The 23,585-nt window shown below is 37.0% G+C and overlaps 2 protein-coding genes and 1 pseudogene across 3 annotated transcripts; 1 reads left to right on the top strand and 2 right to left on the bottom strand.

The window, feature by feature from the left end:
- The window catches only part of LOC127544676 (ribonucleoside-diphosphate reductase subunit M2-like), a 681,272-nt pseudogene that overhangs the window by 384,078 nt on the left and 273,609 nt on the right, over positions 1–23,585 (bottom strand).
- RPL8 (ribosomal protein L8) lies at positions 305–5,045 on the bottom strand. Its single transcript, XM_051971454.1, has 5 exons — positions 4,898–5,045; positions 3,940–4,081; positions 3,120–3,338; positions 1,593–1,708; positions 305–508 (listed from the first exon to the last, which is right to left on the bottom strand). The coding sequence occupies exons 1-5, from the start codon at positions 5,033–5,035 to the stop codon at positions 350–352; spliced, it is 774 nt and encodes a 257-aa protein (XP_051827414.1). The 5' UTR covers positions 5,036–5,045; the 3' UTR covers positions 305–349.
- Positions 5,403–21,976, top strand: LOC127544661 (zinc finger protein 345-like). Of its 2 annotated transcripts, XM_051971414.1 has the most exons (6): positions 5,403–5,788; positions 11,521–11,660; positions 15,762–15,854; positions 16,147–16,273; positions 17,138–17,239; positions 19,731–21,976. In XM_051971414.1, the coding sequence occupies exons 3-6, from the start codon at positions 15,822–15,824 to the stop codon at positions 21,725–21,727; spliced, it is 2,259 nt and encodes a 752-aa protein (XP_051827374.1). In that variant the 5' UTR covers positions 5,403–5,788; positions 11,521–11,660; positions 15,762–15,821; the 3' UTR covers positions 21,728–21,976. The 2 variants fall into 2 exon arrangements, with proteins under 2 accessions (XP_051827374.1, XP_051827373.1); XM_051971413.1 differs by lacking the exons at positions 5,403–5,788; positions 11,521–11,660 and adding an exon at positions 11,846–11,956.

Below are 23,585 nucleotides of genomic sequence, written 5' to 3'. Positions count from 1 at the left end.
CTACCTCCTCTCCTGGTCTTATACTGTTGCTCTATCACCAATAGAATTATGGACTAGCTTAATAGTTTGTATTTAGCTAATTTTTCTAAATGTCTTTTAATATGCGTATGGGCAAAGAGGAAAGGAAATACATTTTCAAATTATTTACTGCTTGGGTAATAAATGACTGTTCTCAAAGTCAAGAGGTCTTGGGTTTTTCCTTCAGTATGAAATCCCTATGCAAATAGCAATTAATATTAGTAGTCCCATAAGCATTGTTGTGAGGTTCCAAATTCTAAAGCAACCACTCAAGTTATAAATACTATTTATACAATTTCCAAAATAATTTTTATTGTCAGGATTTTGTATTTTAGTTCTCCTTCTCCTGTACAGTCTTGGTACCACGGAGTCGACCAGTACGCCTGGCAGCAATAAGACCGACCTTTCGTCCCGCTGGAGCATCTCTTCGAATGGTGGATGGCTTTCCAATATGCTGGTGATTACCTCCTCCGAAGGGATGTTCCACAGGCTATAAAGAGAATTCTCATATCACCAGGCATGCAAAAGCAACATGAATTTCTTCTTCAACTCTTGCTAACTCAAATCAGGGAGAAGGACAAACCTCACCCTACCCCTATTCTCAATGTAAATGACAATCCATTGTCACACAGTCCCCCCAACAGCCATACGAAAAAGAATGCCTTTGTGTTGTCAGATTCTAATATACAGATTTTTTACTGAACTGCTCCTTATTCCTTGCTATAAAGGGATGGCTTTTTGTATACCCATACACCACCTGTGTGTATGGGATGCATCTGAAAATGACAAAACCAGAAATGCCCTCTAAAGGGCTGAACTCTGAGCAGATGCACTTGGACTACGGAGCTAATTACTTATTGGACAATACTCTATTAGCATATGCTTGGAAAATGGCCAGCCTCACTATTCTGTGCTGGTTCAATCTGTTGGTGTATACAGAGAATTGGAGGAGGGATTAGAAGGTGGAATAAGACAAGCCAGAGTGACTCCTGTGTCCATTCCTCTCATTTTGATCAAGAATAAAGAAAGGGCAAGGACTTTTGCTTATCCTGACTCAGGCTGATTCTAAAGTATCCAGGGTGCTACTCGATCTTCACAATACCCAAAAAATTTTAAAAGAGAATTAACAATTAATAGTTGATCCTGTAGTTAAATTCCAGCACCCTAATACGTTTATCCTTACTTCACTCCTGAAGAGCCCGGCAGTAATTTCAAAAATGTACATGGCTAAACAACTAACTGACTCCCATGTCTCAGAGTGTGGTTAGTAGCACCTATGTCCTATGTAGAATTTATCATGTTTTCCCCTGAAGTCCCATCTTTTGAACTTCCTGGGCCCCAAGAGGTTCACAAACTTGATGCTATCATTAACTCTTCATATCTAGCTGGCTAGATCAATATAGAGAAGACTCAATTAAACGCTGTTATGCCCTCTTTCCTTTCTCCAGGAAACCAGACAGAAAGACTAGTAATCTGAAAGATTAATGACTACAACTATAATAACAAATTCCCATCCAGTATAAGTAATATATGAAATACTCAGAATTTCACCCCACAGCCCACCAGATACTCACATTCATGGCCACACCCCGGACACGAGGCCAGCAGTTTCTCTTGGCCTTATATTTGTGATAAGCACGACCTGCCTTAAGAATGGGCTTATCAATACGACCTCCTCCAGCAACAACACCTATGAAACAAATGTTTAGTTCTAGTGAGATGACAAAGGTTGCTCTGCATTCCCCATATAACCAGTGTCTTTCAGATTTCTTTAGACTGTATTTTTTAAATAGTTCTTTTTCTCTAAGTGACTTTCCAACAGAAACATTTTTGAAGCAATGATTGTTTTCTTATATTTTGGTTGGTTCAAGATGTTTTTTTTTTTTTTTCCTTGTGTTCCCATGAGGAAGGAGGAGGGGAGGAAGAGGAGGAAACATGCTAAAATAATGTCCCCAGACTAAGGGACAGCTCCCCCCATTCCAGAAACCCTCTTATTATCCTGACAATTCTTTTGGGACTAAAAGCAACTCCTATTCCTCTCGAAACCTTAGGTATTTTGACTAACAATTGAATAAGAACATTACCTTTGGGACTCCAAAAAGTCATTTTGTTCAGTAGCATAATTTCAGGACTCTTACAATTTGTAAACTAGGACCGTGGGTTTCAATTTCTTATCACTTAAAGCAGAGACCTTACTTCATCAGAACAGGTAAGTTTTAGTCTTTGCCTGACCACTTTGCTGACCACCTGAACTTCAACTCTCCAAACTGTAGAATAAGGTTATTATTTCTGCTAAGAATAAAGACATTTTCACAACTACACATACTTATTTCCAAAACACCAAACCTTTGTGCATATATAGAATTAAGCTTTGAGACCTTTGAGATCTGTGTAGCACTGGTTCACAATTCTGAAGCATACTGAAGGATGATTTACTTTTACCCCCCCAAATTAAGAAATTTAAATTTCTTTAAATTTTAAGAAAAAATTTCTACCATGGGCTTGTTCACTTTTCTTTAAGCACTGGCAGCTTTCCTCCTCATTCCATCAAATAAACTAAAATTGGGGAGACACTAAAACAAAGGCTAACACAGCCCCTAATGCATTTGATTATTCAATAGATTGCCTACCTATGAACTTTAAGTGTTATGTCCACTTATAAAGGAAGACAGGTTTAAAAAAAAGGATAGATTAAAAAAAAATTCCAGGCTATATGGACAAATAAAAACAGTTAGTACTTTGGTAACTCTTAAAATATTATGTTATTCCTGCCTATATACAGTCATGTGAACCTGCCAAGGCACAGAATCTCTCTTGGCCCAGCTCCTATCTGCAAAATGGAAATTACAGCAACCTCAAAAATTATGTATCTGGTATCTTATGTGCTTTGCAAATTTTATAGCTTGTTCCATATACTACTAAAACATGACTGACTGTAAGGGAAAGGATGATTAGCTGCAAAGTTCAAGTTCATTTAATAAAAACTAAAGAAATAAGTCTGATCATTTTAGGGGGATAATGATTCTACAATTCTTACATTTTGAGTTTCTTTAGTGGCTCCATGGCAAATCATACAAGTGCTTTTGCTCATAGAGACTTACCAACCACAGCTCTGTTTGCAGAGGAGATAACTTTCTTAGAGCCTGAAGGTAGCTTCACCCTAGTTTTCTTGGTTTCAGGATTGTGGGAGATTACTGTAGCATAGTTTCCAGATGCACGGGCAAGCTTGCCCCGGTCCCCAGGCTTTTCTTCAAGACAGCACACTATAGTCCCTTCAGGCATTGTGCCAACTGGGAGGACATTGCCAATGTTGAGCTGAGCTAAAGACAAATATCCGTGTTATGTTATGGATTAAAAAAATAGATACAGCAGATTGTTCTACAAGGACTTTGCAGTTTAATAGGGGAAACATACAAATGCCTATGATAAATCACTTAAAACACTATTGAATTCCCCTAATTCAGAACTTTTGAGAGCCCCTATGATATAACTATAGTAGTTTGATAAAGGTCTTCTCAAGGAATGCTTGTCTGGATTAAAACAATGCTTGCCTAGTTAAGGAATTCTTCATTAGAATATGACATCTGTACAACCATAGCTCAGCTTCCTTCCAAAGAACTTAGTAGTGAGAGTTCCCCCTTTCCCCCCCAACTACTGGGATACATAACTGCAAAACTGGTAGAGTGGCAACAAGATGTAGGAGGTAGGAGTTAGGAAAACCCTACATTCAATAAGTAGTATGTGACCAAATAAGTCACCATGTGAACTGCCTTTCATTTAGTGGATATAATACTATCTTTAAATCATATCCTAGTAAGGCTCATATGAATATACATAAAGCAATATATAAATGTTACCTACTATTTAGTATACTATATATATATATATGTTTACTGCTACTATAACAAAACTGCATCTTACCTTTCTTACCACAGTACACAAACTGGCCAGTATGGATGCCTTCAGCAGCGATGAACAATTCTGTCCTCTTTTTAAATCGGTAAGGATCTCGGAAAGCTACTTTTGCAAGAGGAGCCCCTCGGCCTGGATCATGGATTATGTCCTGAAGAAACATAAGAATTTACTAAATCCTGCCATGTGAGGCCATCTGTTAGTAATTAGGACTTACTCTAGCACCGTTTAGGGGTTAATTGTTCACATTTGAAAGGTGTTACAGTTTAGAGAAAAACATTAAATCTGGGTTAGGAAAATTAAGTCAGATAAGGACTCTATTGGTGGGGATATAGAGAAACGCAAAACCACTAATTGCTTCAAAAACAAAAATAAAAAAGGAAGGTATATTCCAGGAATGACACATGCTGAGATAGAGATGGCAAGTAAAAGCAGATAAAGCTGTAATGATCCAAAAATGTACTGCCACAAATAAAGTGAAGAGAAATTACAGGAAGACAATTGAATTGAAATTTCTTCTTGAATTCCTGGCCCCCTCCTACTTTTCCAGTTTTAGCACTTGTAACTGTTAGTATAACTCAGTTCCAAACGCTTCCGGCTGGCGCTCCGTGGCTTTTACTGATCGTGTTTGGAATGCTTTCTCATGCCCCGGCTTTCTTCAAAGACTCATTCTTTCACAGCCCGCCCCGGCTCCCAAGTGCTAGTGCCTTATTTTAAACTACCTTTAAAAGAAGGACTATAATTGCTTGCATACTGACTTCCCCATCAGAGTTTTAGCTTAAGAAGAAGGAACAATTTTGTTTTCCTTTGTATTTCAAACACTTTGCACGTTAACTCATAAAGACCTGTTGAAAAACCAACTACAGTAGCCTCATCCCCATGACGAATTGGGGGGTGTCTTTGGACTTGGGACCTGAGGCGGCCTCTCTATCCCGCGAACCACACGGCAGGCCCTGCCCCAACCTACCTTTACGATACCCTTAATGTAGCCATGCCTCTCGGCGAAGTCGACAGCCCGGAGCTTGGCGGCTCCTTTTCTGTGCTTCACGTGGGCGCGGAAGACAGAGCCCGCGCCCTTCCTCTGACCACGGATCACCCGGCCCATATCGCGCGGTCTGGGAAGGGAGGAAGAAAGGGCAGTGAGGAAGCGGAGCCCGCGAATCGCCTCTCCCGCGGGTCCCCAGGGCGGACGCACTGAGCCTGGCTGCGCGGCATCGCACGCCGGCCTCAGCTACTCCATGGAAGGACGCCGCCATGTCAGTCTGGTAGAAGAAAAAGTGGGGGGCGCCTGATCCAACTCAGCGCCGTCACCTCCTAGGGCCTCTGGAAGCGGCACCTCAAGGGAGGTTAAAAACAGGGAGTCCCCGCAATTGTGGGGTCGCTGCTCAAGGGCGGATGGCGCTCTAAAGGGACTGATTGGGCACGGATTGCTGAAACCCACAGAGAAACACACGAGTAGGTCTTACCTGGCCCAGGACTTGCTAGAAAGAGGAAGTTGGCCTTCCTACAGTGATATATCTTCCGGGGCGAGGTAAGTCGCCGGAAAGAGGCGCAGCTGTCGATTCACAGGATGTAGTTTTAGGAGCGTTGCATTATAGGACCTGTAGTCCTTCCGCAACTTCAAATTCCCTTCTTGGTGCACCTTGGGAAATGGAGTCCGTGATACCCCTGTTCCTCACTACGCCTCGGGGACGTTCCAGCGCTCGTCTCCAGCTTCCAGGTCGGGAGTTAGGCATACTCCCTTTCACACTACTCCTAACCCTCAATCACGGCGCACGCGCACACTCTGCTGTCCATAGTGGGGCTACTGTCCTGGCGCTAAGCTGTTGCTAGGACCTTTTGCTGCCCCTCCTGGCAGGTCTGTTTTGGTCGCGGGCTTTTGTCCGTCAAGGGCCTGTTAAAGCCCTGGGGCGGTATCGGGAGGGAAGCGTGTCCAGGGTTGGGTTCTGCCCAGCTGCCTCAGAGGTGGACAGATCCCCAACGTGGCCGCCTGCTTCAGTCCTAAAGCCGTTGTCCCCTTGGGGGCGCAGGACCGCCGAGTTGCCAGCCAGGTCCTCTGCTCCTCTAAGAGCATCCCAGTGCTCCAATTGGGCGGTTCCTCGGGAGCGGGAGGACGGGGTGGTGCTTCGGGTCCGACTACCGTAGCAGAGGCAAGGCCAGTTCTAGTGCACTGCCCGGCGCCGGTTCCGTTCTTTTCCACCCCGCCCTCCGCGCGGGCCATGAGCGGAGGGTGAGTCCCGGAGAGCCGGCGGGCGGCCATGCCCCGCTCCCGGGCTCTTTGAGGGGGCGTCGTGGTCTGAACTAGGTCTGCGGGCCTGGAAGCCGGAGCTGTAGGGGACCAGCAGGGGACGTTGCGTTCTGGTGGAAACTAGTGCTTATTTAGAGTTTGTGATCCAAATTTACGAATTCAGGTTCAGGTGAAGGGACTAGGATCAGAGGAAGAGGGGTGTTAGACTTAAATGAATGTAGTTTCTATTCCAATCCTCTCTCACCATCATGGATGTCCTCTTTTGAACATGTGGTTTATTTTTCTTTTTAAAAAAATTGGACACATTAGCCCACCTGTGACCTGAACCAGGCAGATGGCAAAACTGGATGTTCTGGCTCGATTAACAGCACAGGGCAGCATAAACTTTTGGGCCTTCGGGGTCATTTTGACTCATGCTTGCAGTCGACTGACATTTTCATGGGAACTCTTGGATGAGTCACTTCCCACCGCCCTAATCTTAAACTTGGAAAGGTTAATTTAAAAACAAAATAAAACAAAGAAACCAAAAACTTATGTGTAGAATGTTGCATTTATCCTCAAAAATGTTATCTTGCCAGCCCACTTTTCTGGCTTGTTGATTTATTTAGATCTGGATTCTATATTATGTTAATTATCTTTCCAAGTTTTGTGTCATCCTCCAAATCGTTAATTGTTCCAACTTCTCTATACTTCCATCCAAGTCATTGATAGAAATGATAAAAAGTAAATAAATAAAGCACAGGGCCAAGATCAGATCCCAGATGCACTAGAGACTACCTTTAGTAATTCTTTCAATTCATTCCAAATCTTTGTTACTATACTATTTCTCCTTTGTCTCTCCAACTAGTCCACTCAGCTTGAGAAGCATAGTATTCTCAACAAAGCATTTGACAATGTCTTTAGCATTCTCAGGAGTTTAGTTACCAGATAATCTCATTTTATCTGGAATGAATTGTTAATGAAGCCAAATTGGCTTTTAGTGATTATGCCTTCTACTAAACATCCACAAACCAATCCTTTAATATGTTCTAATTTTTTTCTGGAATAGAAATCAGGTTCATTGGTCTATAATTTGTAGATAGTATTCTTTCCTTTTTTGAAAATTGGGACAGCATTTACTTTTCTTCAGTATTTTCAGCTCATTTTCCATTCTACAAGATTTTTCAGAGGTCACTGACTATAGCCCAGCACAAGAATCTTCTAATTCTTTTAGTACTTTAGGATAAAGTTAATCTTAGCTTGGTGATTGGAATCCATTGAAAGCAGTTTTTTCAATGGGTGTCATGTATCCTTTTTGGGAGTCTGATGAATCTTTTAGATGCCTCAGAATAATGTTTCATTATTTAAGGAAATATTAAATTTCAAGTACAGGTTAATTATATATATATATATACACACACATATATATGTGTGTGTGTGTGTGTGTGTGTGTGTGTATTTCCTTATTCAAGTTCAAGAACTCTTCTTTTTTTCCTTCACCTTTCCTTCCCCAAAAAATCTGTATACAGATCCATGGATCCCAAGTCAAGAGCTAGATCTAAACCAAAGATTGTTTTCCTTGGCAGAGAAATCAGAAGCAAAATAAGAGTTGATAACTCACTTTTCTCACCATTATTCATTATTTTTATTCCATTCATCTGATACAGTGATTCTATTCCTTCTTTGATCCTGTTTTTCCTCTTGAATATACTTAAAAAAAAAAAAAAACACCCTACATTCAGTTTAATCTCACAGACATTTATTGTACTCATACTATTAGTTAGGTACTGAAGATACAGAAGCAAAAATGAAACAGTCCTAAACTCAAGGAACTTCTGTTCTACTATGGGGATTATGATGGATGTATTTGAAGGTTCATTAAGAAAGTTATTCCAGAATAAGCTTATTTCCTTCTTTGACAAGGTTACTAAATGAGTAGCTCTAAGGTAGCTAGGTAATGTAATAGAGCATTGGACTTAAAGTCAGGTCAAATCCTACCTCAGATCCTTATTAATTATATAATCTTGGGCAAATTTCTTAACCTTGCTCAGGCTCAGTATCCTCATTCTTATGTTGTAGATCTAATTTATCTCAATTCATCAGATTCTTTAAGCTATTCTGTAAAGATGAAGGGTTGTACACTAGGAGATAATGCAATTAGAGGGGTTCAGAACTGGTTAAATGACTGCCCATGAAATGGTCATGAATATCAAATTAGAAGGAGGTTTCCAGTCATTTTGTTCTATCTAGATCAAATGTTCCTAACCATTTTTGTGTGATGAACCCTTTTGGGAATCTGATGAAACCTTTAGATGCCTCAGAATAAAGGAAATGCTCAATTTCAGATACAGGTTAATAAAAATAAAAATTTGCTGTATATATATTTCCTATCCAAGTTCAGGAACTCTTTCTTTTCCCCTCTACCTCCCCTCCCCCAAAAAAATCTGTATACAGATCCATGGATCCCAAGTCAATCCCAGAGCTACTTGGACCTTTGCTGTTTAACATATTTGTCAGGGACTTGGATAAAGATACAAATAGCATGCTTATAAAATTTATAGATAACAGGAAACTAGGAGGGATAGAAAACACATTGGATAGTAGAGTAAAAATCTCAAAACATGACAGTCTTGAATATTGGATCAAATTTAACAAGATGAACTTTAATAGGAATGATAAATAAAGTCTTATACTTTTTTTTAATCCCATAAAAGATGGTAGAATTATGAATTTAGCTGAATAATTTAGCTGAAAAAAATCTTGAGGTTTAATTGGACAATAAATGCAGTGCAAATGATAAAAGTAAACCAAAAGAGATGTGATATTAGGCAATATTAAAGAAAATACAGTATCTAGGACTAGGGAAATGATAGTTTCACTATATTCTGTCTTAGTCAGACCATATCTGAAGTATAAGTTCTTCTTAACACATTTTTAGGAATGAAAATCATTTAGAAAGTGTTGAGAGGTGGGCAGAATGGTAAAAGACTTTAAATTTATGCTGTATGCAAGTTAGTTGAAGGTAACTGGATGCAGTAGCTATCCTCAATTATGTGAAAGACTGTTTTGTGGGGAAGGAATTAGATTTATTCTATTTGTCCCCAGAGGGCAAGGACAGAAAGAATGAGCTGAACTTGTGAAGAGACTAAATTAGGTTTCATGTCAGAAAAAAAACTTTGTACCATTTAGAGCTATCTCAAGGGAGAATGGGCTATTTTTGGAAGTGATGGGCTCCTCTATGCTGTACTTTTCAAACAAAGGTTGGCTGACCATATGGATATCTTGTGAATTCTTTTGGAGATATGGGTTGGACTAGTTCAGGGATGTCAAACCCAAAGCCCATGGGCCACATGCTGCTCACTACACTTGTGAGTACAGCCCAAACCAGGTTAAAATATAATGGGGACATATTTAACAAAATAAATAAAACATATAATATTATATATTAAAACTAAGTCAATATGTGGCCCAAGTGAATCCTTATGTAGTATAGTGATGCCTGATTTTTTTTAAAGTTTGACACCAATAGACTAGATGGTCACTTTTACCCCTGAAATTGAGAAAGATCTGTGAAGTGTACTATAAGGAAAGTTGAGGAGGCAAAAGGAACTAATTGCTATGGTGACTAGGGAAGACTTCATGGAACAGATGGCACCTGAATGGAAGCTTGAAGGAAGGTGAGGTTTCTGAGAGGTAGAAATGAAGGAAAAATGCATTGTTGGAATGGCTTACATCAGGGCACAGAGGTGAGAAATGGAATATCAAGGACAGGGAATGACCATTACTCCAGTTTGAATGGATTCCAGACTTTCTTTTGTGTTTTATTTTTTCAGGGACAGAATCTGGCAGAGTACCTTATACACAGTAAATGTTTAATTGATGCCTTTTGAATAGAATGTAGAATCTGTTAAAAAGAATAGAATAAACTAGATCCAAAAAGGGAGGTGAAAGCTAGACTTTGGAGATCCTTATATTCTAAGCCAAGAAACTTATATTTTCCATTAGATAATACAGAGGTCTAGGAACTTTTTGAGCATAGGATCTATGTGATGTGATCTGTGTCTTCATAAAATTATTTTAGCAACTTTGCTGAGGGTGGATTGGAGAAGAGTGTTGAGTTTGGGATTACACCATTAACCATACTTTATGAGACAGATGAGTGATATATTATGAGTAGTGAGCTAGATGGGGAGTTAGAAAGACCAAATTTACATCCTGCTTGAGACACTACAGTCTGTGTGAACATGGACAAATTATATAGCATCTTTCAGCTGCAAAATGGGGATAATAATATCACCTATCTCTTTGAGATTCCCCAAGGTAGTACCACCACTATTGTCAACTGAGAACCAATTCTACAAGGATATAGGGGCCATTCTGCCTTCTTGCATGCTGACCACAGCTGAGAAATGAAATGATGAACTCCACTGAGTCCTTCCTGAAGGACTCCCCATCTCAGGATAAAGCCCACTTCCTGATTCTGATGACATAGCTAAAATAGCCATGAACCAAGTATTGTCACCAAAAAGCTATGAAGGATGCTTCAACTTCAGTTCCTATCTTGATAGTAAAAATAACCTCTTGTGCAAGTGATTATTTAACCTAAACTGTTTGACTGTTAGTCTAAAATTAGAATAAAATTCTGAGAAAATAATACTCTTGTATATTGCTAAAGTGGAATTTAGTGCTTAACAAACTTGTTTTCTTTATTAGAAATAGGATTTCAAACAGAAAGTTACAGTCTGGATGTAACACAAAAGGATGTAAACCACAAATATGCCACAGAGTGTCTTTTAAAGCACTTTAACATTGAGAAAACAACAATCTTAACGAAAAGATAAATTGTAACTTCAAATATTTATGCAATTTGGTATTTCTTATTAAGGAAAGTAACCTGGGCTTATTTCTGAAACAGCAGTCATATGCACTTAAGTTTAGTAGAAACTCATCGATATATTATTTTAGAATCAAAAAATCTCATCTACTTAATTCTGAAGCTAAAGAATTATTTAGAATGAAGTTTCTTGAACTATGTCATCCCTTATTATAAAAGGTCACATAACTGAATGTGGGGGTCATGAAAAATTTGGTAACAGTAAAACAGTTCTGAACACAATCATCAAAAATTAATTTGAAATCAAATGTAATGAATCTGAAATGTCTCTGGTGCTTGCCTGTGTTACATTGCCTGACTCCACTGTAGTCTTGACACAACATGCATGCTTTGTACATGCACCAATGCTTTCAGAAACACCTCGGCCGAGATTTGAAACGGTAGCATAAAAATTTCTTGGATGAGTAGAAAAAGTTTAAGAAGTTTGGTTTAGAATGTAGTGACGATTTGTCTCCATTGAATCCTCCAGATAAACTTTCTTCCCTGAAGATAACTGTCATCCCAGTTATCCCTTTGGATGTGCCAAATGGTATACCAAGTCCTAGCCCATCTGTGTGAAAATCTCCTTTGGAAGCAGCTAGTTCATTGAAGACATTGTTCTTGATCTAGGTATGTAGGTTGTATGTCATCTTCTTTTTCTATAAATTCTGTAAATCTGAAGAATAAAACTACTGTATTCTATAAGACATGACATTAGAACATAGATTAATAGCTCGTTTGTTTATGTAGTTTATTGAAACCAAAATATTATCTTTTGAATTGTCCCATGTGGAAAATTTTTTCAGATTCTTTAAATCTCCAAAGGAAACATATAGGATATTCTGGAATATCTTTCTTGAAGAAAAAATAGTTCAATTCCTTTTACACAACAGGAATAATTACAATATTTCACATGAATCTTTATGGTGAGTAGCTTTTATTTTACATAGCTGCTGGTGGTGGGCACTTTTCCTCTTACCACATATAATTAGATTTTTTTTATTTGTTTTGTTTTGGGGTAATCAGTAGACTTGTCTTGAACTGTGCTGTGCTTAGCCATTTTAGAGTCCAAAAGTTACATTACTCACATTTTCACCCAAGATGTAAATTCACAAACTAAATTGTGAGAAGAATGTATCAGATGACCAGTTGGTGGATTTTTGACTGTTAGTCTAAAATTAGAATAAAATTCTGAGAAAATAATACTCTTGTATATTGCTAAAGTGGAATTTAGTGCTTAACAAACTTGTTTTCTTTATTAGAAATAGGATTTCAAACAGAAAGTTACAGTCTGGATGTAACAAAAAAGGATGTAAACCACAAATATACCACAGAGTGTCTTTTAAAGCACTTTAACATTGAGAAAACAACAATCTTAACGAAAAGATAAATTGTAACTTCAAATATTTATGCAATTTGGTATTTCTTATTAAGGAAAGTAACCTGGGCTCATTTCTGAAACAGCAGTCATATGCACTTAAGTTTAGTAGAAACTCATCGATATATTATTTTAGAATCAAAAAATCTCATCTACTTAATACTGAAGCTAAAGAATGTTATAGCACATTGAAAACATCCATAAGTTCTTCAAAATTTTCATACATATTTTATTAAAATACTTTTAAAAAGGAGGGGATGTAGGAAAAGTAAGACACTGATACATTGTGGTGGAATTGTGAAGGAATCCAACCATTCTGGAGAGAAATTTGGAATTATGCTCAAAAAGTTATCAAATGGGGCATACCCTTTGATACAGCAGCGTTACTACTGGGCTTATACCCCAAAGAGATCTTATAGAAGGGAAAGGAACTCACATGTATAAAAATGTTTGTGGCAGTCCTTTTTGTAGTGGCAAGAAACTAGAAACTGAATGTATGCCTATCAATTGGAGAATATCTAAATAAATTGTGGTATATGAATGTTATGGAATATTATTGTTCTAAAAAAAAAAAATGACCAGCAGAAAGATTTTAGAAAGGCCTAGAGAAACTTACATGAATTGATGCTAAGTGAAATAAGCAGAACCAGGAGATCATTATACAAGGTAACAATAAGATTATATTATGATCAACTCTAATGGACGTGGCTCTCTTCAACAATGAGATTATTCAAACCTGTTCCAATTGTTCAGTAAAGAAGAGAATCAGCTACACCTAGAGAGAGAACTATGGGAAATGAGTGTAGACCACAACATAGGATTTCCCCTCTGTTATTGTTTGCTTTCATTTTTGTTTTCCTTCTCAGGTTTTTTTCTTACTAGATCTAATTTCTCTCGTGCAGCAAGATAACTGTATAAATATGTATACATATATTGGATTTAACATTTAATATGTATAGGATTATCTGTCATGGGGGGAGGGGAAGGAGGGGAAAAGTTGGAACTGAAGGTTTTGCAAGGATCAATGTTGAAAAATTACCTATGTAAATGTTTTGTAAATAAAAAGTTATAATAAATTAATTAAATAAAAAAACTTTTAAAAAAAGATTTTATTTTTAAAAGTACAGGATTATTTGGGGATATATTAAGCATATTTAACTTTGCATTTGTTTTCTAAAAGATACTTTTGTGTAGCTTCTAAAGCTCTTAAGTGAACAATACCTTCCTCTAAAGACAAGCCCTTATCTTGTGTCTTAGAGGTTCAGATTAAGCTTTTTTTTTTAATACCAGACTCACTGCTTTCTCACACAGCCAGAAGCTGCATATCACTCTTTGAGGTTGTCTTTTAGCAATTCCTAGTCAATTAGCACTACCTTAAATCCAACACAGGCTATTAGACTCAAGTGGGAGGAGTGCCAGCCCTAGAAAGAGGCAAATGACTAAGGTTTAGGGATGTTAAACTCTTAATTATAGGCCTTCCAAAGTTGTTTGTTTATATAATTTGATTTGCAGTTTACTTCAAAATTATTGGTAAAGTTTTTTATACTGTTTTTACATGGTGATATGTCTTATCAAAGAGTCCACGGGTTTATTAGTTGTTCAACACATGCGTTGTTTACTACATTCTCCCACCTAGATACTTAATTTATTATTGAAAAACAATGTAGTCAGAACAACCATATCACAAAATAGAAGGTTAAAACAAAATGGAATCAGTTACGCTAAGAGGACATATTTATTCCTATCATTTTATTAAGGAACTAAAACTTATTTTCATCACTCCTTTCAAATGAGTTTTCATGATAGAGCAGATTCCTCTAATATTCAAATTGCTTTATGATAATCATCCTCAAGATTTTTTAAAATTTCTCTGCCTATAATAAGAGCATATAGCTTTGATTACATCTTTTATCAAATACTAATTTTTCTTTTCTCAAAACAAATTTGAACAAATTCTCAGAATCTTCTCTAAATTAAATCGAATTTAGCCAAGAAGAGACATAAGATAGTTTTTATTTGTTTCTTTAGTTCATTTTTATGCTTTACTTTTGGTACTTTTTGGTTGACTTGTTTCCAACATTTGATCCTTGAGATTTGTAACAGCAGATGGCCTTACTTTGATTTATTGGGGAAGGCGGATGAGTTGAACAACCAAAATTGCTCCTTTTCATTGAATTATATTGAATTTCTAAAAATGGTGATGGGGGAAAGGGTCAGAATGTTAGTTCTTTGAAGGCAGATACTATTTCATTTTTGCCTATCACAGTACTTGACATACATAGACATTCAATAAATGTTTGCTCATTTAGTTATTATAATTATATCATCATCATCTTTCTAAACCTCTCTTCCAAATTTCCATGTTTCTGTTGAGAACCCCCAACTATGTTTCTAGTCACCCAGTTCACAACCTTAGAGCCACCCTTTGCTTTTTCTTTTATAACTTCCAAAATAGGCAACCAGTTGCCAAGTCCTGGACTGTTATAATAGCTTATAGTTGGTTTCCTCAGTTCTACCATCTCTCCACCTTTTCCATACAGCTGCTAAAATATCTTCCTAAGGCACAGCTCTGATCAGGCTACTTCCTTTCCCTCTCTGTGCCCAGTTTCCTCATCTGTAAAATGGGACTGTTATTAGCTATGGTACACATTCCATGGGGTTATTGTGAGGCTTAAAGAGAATATTAAATGGTAAAGTACTATGCAAATTTCAAAGCTATCAACTGACAAGCATCTATATTAATCTCTTACTATGTGCCATAGTTATATGCCGAGGATGAAAAAGGCAAAAATGGACCCTGTCTTTAAGGGATAAATAAAATGGGGGAGGTTACTTGTAAATAAGTAATTATTTACAGGATATTTACAGAGTAGAAAGACAGTTACTTTAGAGGGGGAAGATTCAGGCAGTTCAGGACCAGGATAGTTTCCTGCCAAAAGTGACATTTGAGTTGAGTCATGAAAAAAACCAGGATATTGAGACAAAAGTGAGGAGGCAATGGGGAACAACTGGTGCGAAGAAAACTCAGAGATGGGAGCTGGAGTATTACCTAAATGTCAGGTATTCCTTTGTTTGTCATCAATATTTAAAACAGTATTTTGCATGTAATGGGTCCTTCCTATATGTTTGTTGTGCTAGAACAGGATGGTAATTCTGGAGTTTTAATAGGACATGGCTTCCTAGAGGTGGTGAGTCTCAGATACAGCCTTGTGCAGTTGACAACACATGTTTTTATTCTCATGGATTCACTCAGTGTTTGAAGTGCCCTGGGGTCCAGGGAAGAGCTAGGGAAAGCTAAGCTAGGAAGAAAGCTAGAAACACTAATTTCCCTTTCTTTCTTTTTCTTTCCCCAGATCTCCCTTCCTTCTAAGTTTTTGCCTAACTCCCATAAGGATAGCCTGGGAAAGCAAAGGATGGCCACTAAGCTCTTGCCAACTAAGTCTCAAGTAAGGTGTTCGGGATTTCTGAGACCCCTGTTGTTTTTTATGACTTTTGTCTAGGCTTCTTCACCCACGAAACCACCCCCCCTTTCCCAAAGAGGCCTGAATCCCAGTTCCCTTCTCTAAGAAAAAAGGTTTTCACATAGATATAATTCCCAGTATGGAAAAAAGGACTGTTTTTTTCTCCATAATCTCTACCCACTCTTCCTAATGACTATATGATTTGCAGACCCCTTCTCTTCCTTCATCCCCATTCCAAGAACTATGTCTGATATTGCAATAAGACTGTTGTTTTCAGGTATCAGTGACTTTTGAGGATGTGGCCGTGTATCTCACTCAAGAGGAGTGGGGTCATCTAGGCCCTGCACAGAAGGGCCTCTACAAGGACGTGATGCTGGAGAATTATGGCAATGTGGTCTCACTAGGTAAGACTTCTCCCTAGGACTCAGATCTGAGGCTCATGGCTTAATCCTTTGTGAATAACTGGGGTTTGAAAGGTTTTTAAACTAGAGTCAAGACATAGTTTTATCATTTGTAAAAAATGATGACAACAATAACAGGAACTTCATAAGGTTGATAGGATCAATGGAAATGAATCAAATTCAGTTCATAATGGATTGTCCTTCAATAAATGTTTATTTATCTGCTATATAAAGAGCTCTGTGCTTGGCTCTGAAGGACATATAGTTTAGATAAGACATATTCTCAGTTCTTCTGGAGCTCTCAGGCTAGTAAAGAGTTTCCCAAATAAATTTAATATTCAGCAAACTCATCATTATACAAATTAACTGCTCTTTGAGGTAGTTTCCTTAGTGAATAATACTGAAGTCTAGAGTCTAGAATCTAGAGTCTTAGGTATTTGAGAAGTAACAGAGGAACAAAAGATAGAATATAAACTTGAGGTGAGGGATTGTTTCTTTTTTTCTTTCTTTTTTTTTTTTTTTACTTTATTACTAGCCCCTAGTATAGTATCTGTATATAACATATGATTAATGAATGATTATTGAGTTGAATGATAGTGAGATCATATAAGTACTTTGCAAGTACAAATTTAAAGCCTATGTAAATGTCAGCTACTGCTACTATTGCTACTATTACTACTACTTATTATTATTATTGTTATTTTTAATACTGCCTAGGCTTGGTAATAGGACACTTCTGCCTTTTTGTTCCCAGAAAATGGGGAATACTGTTAACCTCTCTGTTCATTCCCAAAGATTCAATGGCTTATACAGAGCAGAGGACAATTCTTTGCATAAAACTAATCTAATTTTCTTCTTTATGAATAGGATTTCCAGTCTCCAAACCAGATATGATCTTACAACTAGAACAAAGAGGAGAACCATGGTTTCTGGATATGCAGGGAACTAAAGGTAGAGAGGATTTAAGAGGTAAGTAAAAAAATCTGTGTTTCACTTTCATTAAAAATAGGATTATTTACAATGTATTTCATTAAAAGGGACCCTAGATTTCCCTTCTTAGCAATTCAATAAACATTTATCAAGTGCCTACTATGTGCCAGGTACTGTGCTAAGTGCTGGGGATATTAAAAAAGGCAAAAAATAGTCCCTGTCCTCAAAGAGCTTACAAATTAATGGGAGGACTGAGGGCACAACATCCAAATAAATATATCCTAAGAAAATTATATATAGGAAATAGTTAACAGTGAATGGCTTTGGAATTAAGAGAGGTTAGAAAGGGGTGGGATTTTTAGTAGAATTTTTAAAAAGTCAGGAGGTCAGTAATTCGAATGGAACAGCGAAAGTATTCTAGGCAAGGGTTGCAGCCAGAGAAAATGCCCAGAAATAAGAGATGGAGTGTCTTGTTTATGGAATAACTAGGAGATTGTTGTTGTCATTGAATCAAAGAATATGCGTCAGGATATAAGACAACTAGAAAGTAGGAGAAAGTTATTTTATATAAGACTTTGAAGGTCAAATAGAACATTTTGCGTTTGCTCTTCCAGATAATAGGGAGCCACTGGAATACTTTTAATCAGGAGTAGAGTGAATGTGTATGTGTGACATGATCAAGGAATTTTTATCTGATTTACCTTTTCCATTTAAGGTTTGAAGGTCATAGGAAAATAATCATTACTTTCCTTTCTTTCCCTGCAAAATAATCCCCTAATCAACTTTCATTTCAAGATTTTTCTCCCTTTAGGTCACAGTTTGTTTGTTTGTTTGTTTGTTTTTTTAGCACTCCTGTGTTATTTCTCATAATATAAACATTTATCTCTTTTTAATTTTTTTCAAGTTTTCACTTGTCAGAATGTGAATTTAATTTTTTTATGCTAACTTTTGCCTAACCCATGTATTCTTAATCCATTAGAACATTTTTTTAAATACCAAAAAGTTTTGTGGATCCCTTCCCTTATATTATTAGTTATTAGTTTCATTGATTAAACAGATATATAACCGGCAATGGATCCCTGTCAATAACTTCCCCAGAATTTCTTAGTCTATAGGTTATACATTATTCACCATCTTACTGTCTATCCCTAAATTCTTCTTGCATTAGTTTTATTTTTCGGTGTTTATGCCTAATTTAATTTTTACCTTATATGTGGTTTTAAGACTTTAGTTGTTCCAAAAAAAAAACAACAATACCAATAGTTTAATTTATATAATTATTTAAGGTTTACTAAGTGCTGCCTTTGTAACAACCCTGTTAGGTTTAGTAATATAAGTATTAATTCCATTTCATGGATGAGGATACTGAGACTTACATAGGTAAAGTGATTTGTCCAGGATGATTTACCTTGGAAATGTTTGAGCCAGTATATGAACTCAGGTCCTGAAATTCAATCCAGCACTTTCCAGTGTACCTGGTATCCTCTTTAAGATAATGCTTCTCTTATATAGAAATCATATGTGCTTTACCAAATTGTAGATAATCTTAATAAGTCAAGTTTTTTCATGTTTCTAATTTGGTTTAATACTTATTGTTAATTCTCATTTATTGTTCATATGATCTTTAACTGCTTTTTTGCCCCATGTTATTTAGTATAGAATTTCTCCTCATACTTATTAAGATTTTTACTTTACTATTGAATACTGTCAGTATGGTATTTCACATAACAGGAAAAAAAACACTGGAAAAAATGAGGGAGATAAAAATCTTTGAGATTATTTCAGAACGCTTTTGTTTAAAAATCCTTCTCCTTCACTCGCTTCACCCCCATAGTAATTTTAAGAAAAGTGGAAAAAGGTTTGTTTTTCCTAAATTTTTCTGGTATTCTACAGCTTGAATTCTTACTGGCTAATAGATGTCCAATTCAGCTTTATTGTTTAAAGTTTCTAGTTGTATAGATGTATTTTTTTATTCATTCCTTAGTTTTTCCTATAATGTACCTAATTTACTCCATATTACTCAGAAAAGGAAGGGAGAAATTATATTAATATAGATTTAATGCTGTTCAATACTCATCCATCCCTATAGCATAAGACCTTTTAATATTTCATTTTAAAATATTTTTATTGAGTTAGCATATCCATACTATTTAATATGCTGCCTAGGATATCCAGAAGGAACTTAAAGAATAAGGATGATTTTCCTTGTAGATTTCTTGCACTTTTTTTTTTAACCTCCTGATGCTACTTGAGAACTCATCTTCCCTATCTGCTATCCTTTTCCCCCAATTATGAATTTGATATTGAGATCCAAAAATGTCCTGGTTTTCTAGGAATAATTCTTTTGAATTGACTTTTTTTTTTTGCCCCAACTGTTTTCCATTTCCCTAATAAAAGGTGACGTTTGCTTCTTCTTCTTTACCTCCACCTCCTCTTTTTGCTCCTCCTCTTCCTCCTCCTCCTCCTCCTCTTTCTTCTCCTCCTCTTCTTCCTATTTCTCCTTCCTTCTCCTCCTCCTCCTCTTCCTCAGATTGTGAGACCAGGATTAAGATCAAGAAATTGTCACCAGAATGGGAAATTCCAGAGGAAATAGAATTACAGCACATAATGTTGAAAAGACTCACAAAGAATAGTCTCCCAAAATCTAAGCTGAGAAAACCTTGGGAATCTGAGGGAAAACTAAAGACACATTGGGAAAGACATTCAGAAGAGAAATTGCAAAAACATCTTTACCATGAAAGAAATCTTAAGCCAGTGAAAATGATACCTAAGAAAATTTTTATAGGGAAGACCAGCAAGAAATATAGTAAGTTTGGAAGAAAGTTCAGTTTGAACTCAAATCCTGTCGCACATCAGAGAATTCTTGTAAGAGAGAATCCCTGCAAATCTAATATATATGAAAAAATGAAGTTTAAGCAGAATTCAGTCCTTATTGAAAATCAGAAAATTTGTTCTAGAGAGAAACTCTATGAGTGCATTGAATGTGGAAAAAGCTTCACTGCACATTCATCTTTTACTCAACATTATAAAATCCATACTAGGGAGAAATCCTATGAGTGTAATGAATGTGGGAAAAGCTTCAGTCAAAGCTCTCACATTATTGATCATCAGAGAATTCACACTGGAGAAAAACCTTATGAATGTAATGAATGTGGAAAATCCTTCAGTCAGAGTTCTAATCTCATTCATCATCAAATAATTCACACAGGAGAAAAACCTTATTATTGCAATGAATGTGGAAAAGCTTTCAGTTACCATTCAGTGCTTATTCAACATCATAAAATTCATACTGGAGAAAAACCCTATGTATGTAATGAATGTGGAAAAGCTTTTATTCAGAGCTCTAATCTAATTCAACACCAGAGAAGTCACACGGGAGAGAGACCTTATGAATGTAATCAGTGTGGGAAAGCCTTCAGTGTGCGCTCATCTTTTATTCAACATAGAAAAATTCACACTGGAGAAAAACCCTATGAATGTAATGAATGTGAGAAAGCCTTCAGTGCACGCTCATCTTTTATTCAACATAGAAAAATTCACACTGGAGAGAAACCCTATGAGTGTAATCAATGTGGGAAAGCCTTTGGTGCCCGTTCATCATTTATTCAACATTGTAAAATTCATACTGGTGAGAAACCCTATGAATGTAATGAATGTGGGAAAGCCTTTGGTGCCCGTGCATCATTTGTTCAACACTGTAAAATTCACACTGGTGAAAAAACCTATGAATGTAGTGAATGTGGGAAAATGTTTAATGCTCATTCATCCTTCAATCGACATAAGAGAACACATATTGAAGAGAAGTCCTGTGAGCAAAATGAACGTGAGAAACCCTATAAGTGTAATGAATGTGGGAAAACCTTTAGTTCACGTTCATCTTTTATTCAGCATTGTAAAATCCATAGTGGAGAGAAACCCTTTGAATGCAATGAATGTGGGAAAACTTTCAGTCAGAGTTCTAATCTTATTGATCATCAGAGAATTCATACTGGAGAAAAACCCTATGAATGTAATGAATGTAGCAAAACCTTCAGTCAGCGATCCAGCCTTATTCGACATCATAAAATACATACTGGAGAGAAACAATATGAGTGCAGTGAATGTGGGAAAGCCTTCATTCAGAGCTCCAACCTCATTAAACATCAGAGAATTCATACTGGAGAGAAACCCTATGAGTGCAATGACTGTGGCAAAGCTTTTAGTGACCGTTCATCTTTTATTCAGCACCGGAAAATTCATACAGGAGAAAAACCCTTTGAATGTAATATATGTAGTAAATCCTTTATCCTGAGCTCTAATCTTATTAAACATCAAAGAATTCACACAGGAGAGAAACCCTATGAATGTAATGAATGTGGGAAAGCCTTCTGTGCACACTCAACTCTTACTCAGCATCAGAGAATTCACACTGGAGAGAAGCCCTATAGGTGTAATGATTGTGGAAAAGCTTTCAGTCAACACTCTAACCTTATTCAACATCAGCGGAGTCATAATGAAGATAAGCCATGTGACAAAGTTTTCACTTAATGACTTTTGTTTTGAAAATTTAGCTCTTAAAAAGATTTATTCACTCTCAAAAACTTGTTTACAAATTTGTTATGCTGCCCTTCTATGTCCATGGTGGGGCCCTGTCCATGGTCTGAATTCCAAAATGTGTGTGATTTATTCTTTTATTTTAAAAGTATTAAACACATAAAAGTAATGTTAAAACTGTTAAACTTAAATATGCTAAAGATACCATTTTAAAATAAATTTTAAGAGAAGTATCTATTCTAAGTCCGAGTCCTTTTTTCTCTGTTATCTCTGTGTAACCAAACAAGAGCCCAAAATCTTTATTGCTTTTTGATTAGGGATATTCTCATCCCTAAATCCTAGACTTATTCTATATGTACTTAGAGTGTGACACCTATATTTCTTCACACTACCCTTGGACTTACATTCAATACCCCAGATTATCTCATTACCTCTTATAGTCCAAAACATAGATACAAGCACATAACTAAGTACTTCCTTTTTCTCTGATTTGAGAGGATCCAAGATTGGTTTGTTTACAACAGTTTGTGTGAGTTAGATTATCAAACATTGTATAGAGACTTGAAATCAGTTATCCCAAGCACTACCTGTCTTTGATATTTTATCTTTCTACTGTCTCTAGCTCAGGTTGTGCTACATTTCATTAATTCCTATGTGGCTTCTGAACAAGGAAGGTTCACTATGATATCTTCAATCTGAAACTGCTGGTATTATCCTAATAGAGTTTTGGCCCCTCTAAAGACTCCCTCCCCCACTCTTGGTACCTCTACTTTCAGGTTACAACTATACTACCATGTGAATCACACCCATCACTGTGAATATATAGGAATTTTGCCTATATATTGCAAAGCCTTAATATGTGGGGTCATTGTCAGTTTTAAGGCATGACGGAAGGCCTGCAAGAGAGAAACAATGATATAAATATGAGATGGCTTGCCTGGTTGCCTAACCTGGTTGAATAGTTGCCCACAGGAATCTGGAAAAGGTATCCACTGTAACTTGAATAAGCTGCTTGTTCCACTGGGTAACGTCCATTTGCCAGAGGCCATTAGGATAGTCATAAGTTGTCCTGTGCAATAGCTAAAATGTGTTGTTCTGGTATGGGAGCATGCACAATTGGGTAGGTCCCATTAAGCCATAGTGTCCTTTGTATGCAGGACCAAAGAAATTCAGCCAGCAAGTCTGTCCAAGATACTATGACCTTAGTGGCTCTTCAAGGGTATAACCACTTGATAGGGTCCTCTCCTTGATGGAGCATGGGATACATGGGGGCATCTTTTTGTTTGGTTAACTCAGTTGGAAGGGTAGGATCTCTACGTGTGAGCCATTTAGACCATAATTGTTGAATAGAGTAAAGACTGTCTCTGGCTGATGGAATCCACTGACAGGGGGGATAATAGTGAAGGATCACCAGGTAGAATGTCATATAACGGCTTCATTAGCAAAGGTGGAATAGGAACTACTGATCTCATCCATTGTATTAACCCAATCACCTTTTGAAAATCATTCAAAGTCTTCACTTTGGCCATATCCAATTGGGGAGGATGTAAAGAAACATACACTCTGTCCACCACATAACCCAGGTAAAGAAAAAGGGGGTTGAATTTGAGTTTTATCAGATTCTGGGTATAAGCCATTAAGCCTCAGGGCAGTGAGGATTGCTTGATGCACATGTTGTAACTGAGTTTCACCGCTAGATGCCAGCAGTAGAACGTCCATATAGTGAATAATCAAAGCATTGGGAAATTCCTACCTAACGGGTTGTATTATTCTGTTAACATACCATTAACACAAGGTTGGACTGTTTTGCATGCCCTGGAGACTAACAGGATGAATTATCATACTCATTGAA

The sequence above is a fragment of the Antechinus flavipes genome, chromosome 1 (genome assembly GCF_016432865.1).
Source record: "Antechinus flavipes isolate AdamAnt ecotype Samford, QLD, Australia chromosome 1, AdamAnt_v2, whole genome shotgun sequence".
NCBI classification, from domain to species: domain Eukaryota; kingdom Metazoa; phylum Chordata; class Mammalia; order Dasyuromorphia; family Dasyuridae; genus Antechinus; species Antechinus flavipes.
Note: the sequence above shows the minus strand (reverse complement) of the source record. Positions and strands in the feature narration are given on the sequence as shown.

What these genes read in the sequence shown, in the direction of transcription:
- RPL8 (XM_051971454.1), bottom strand. Translation starts at nt 5,035, where the DNA reads ATGGGCCGGGTGATCCGTGGTCAGAGGAAGGGCGCGGGCTCTGTCTTC. An exon ending in TGTGTACTGTGGTAAGAAAG is followed by an intron (nt 3,339 to 3,939) that starts GTAAGATGCAGT and finishes ATTTGTCTTTAG; the next exon opens with CTCAGCTCAACATTGGCAAT. An exon ending in TCCGGGGTGTGGCCATGAAT is followed by an intron (nt 509 to 1,592) that starts GTGAGTATCTGG and finishes TTCTCTTTATAG; the next exon opens with CCTGTGGAACATCCCTTCGG.
- LOC127544661 (XM_051971413.1), top strand. An exon ending in TCTTGCCAACTAAGTCTCAA is followed by an intron (nt 15,855 to 16,146) that starts GTAAGGTGTTCG and finishes TGTTGTTTTCAG; the next exon opens with GTATCAGTGACTTTTGAGGA. An exon ending in AGGTAGAGAGGATTTAAGAG is followed by an intron (nt 17,240 to 19,730) that starts GTAAGTAAAAAA and finishes CCTCTTCCTCAG; the next exon opens with ATTGTGAGACCAGGATTAAG.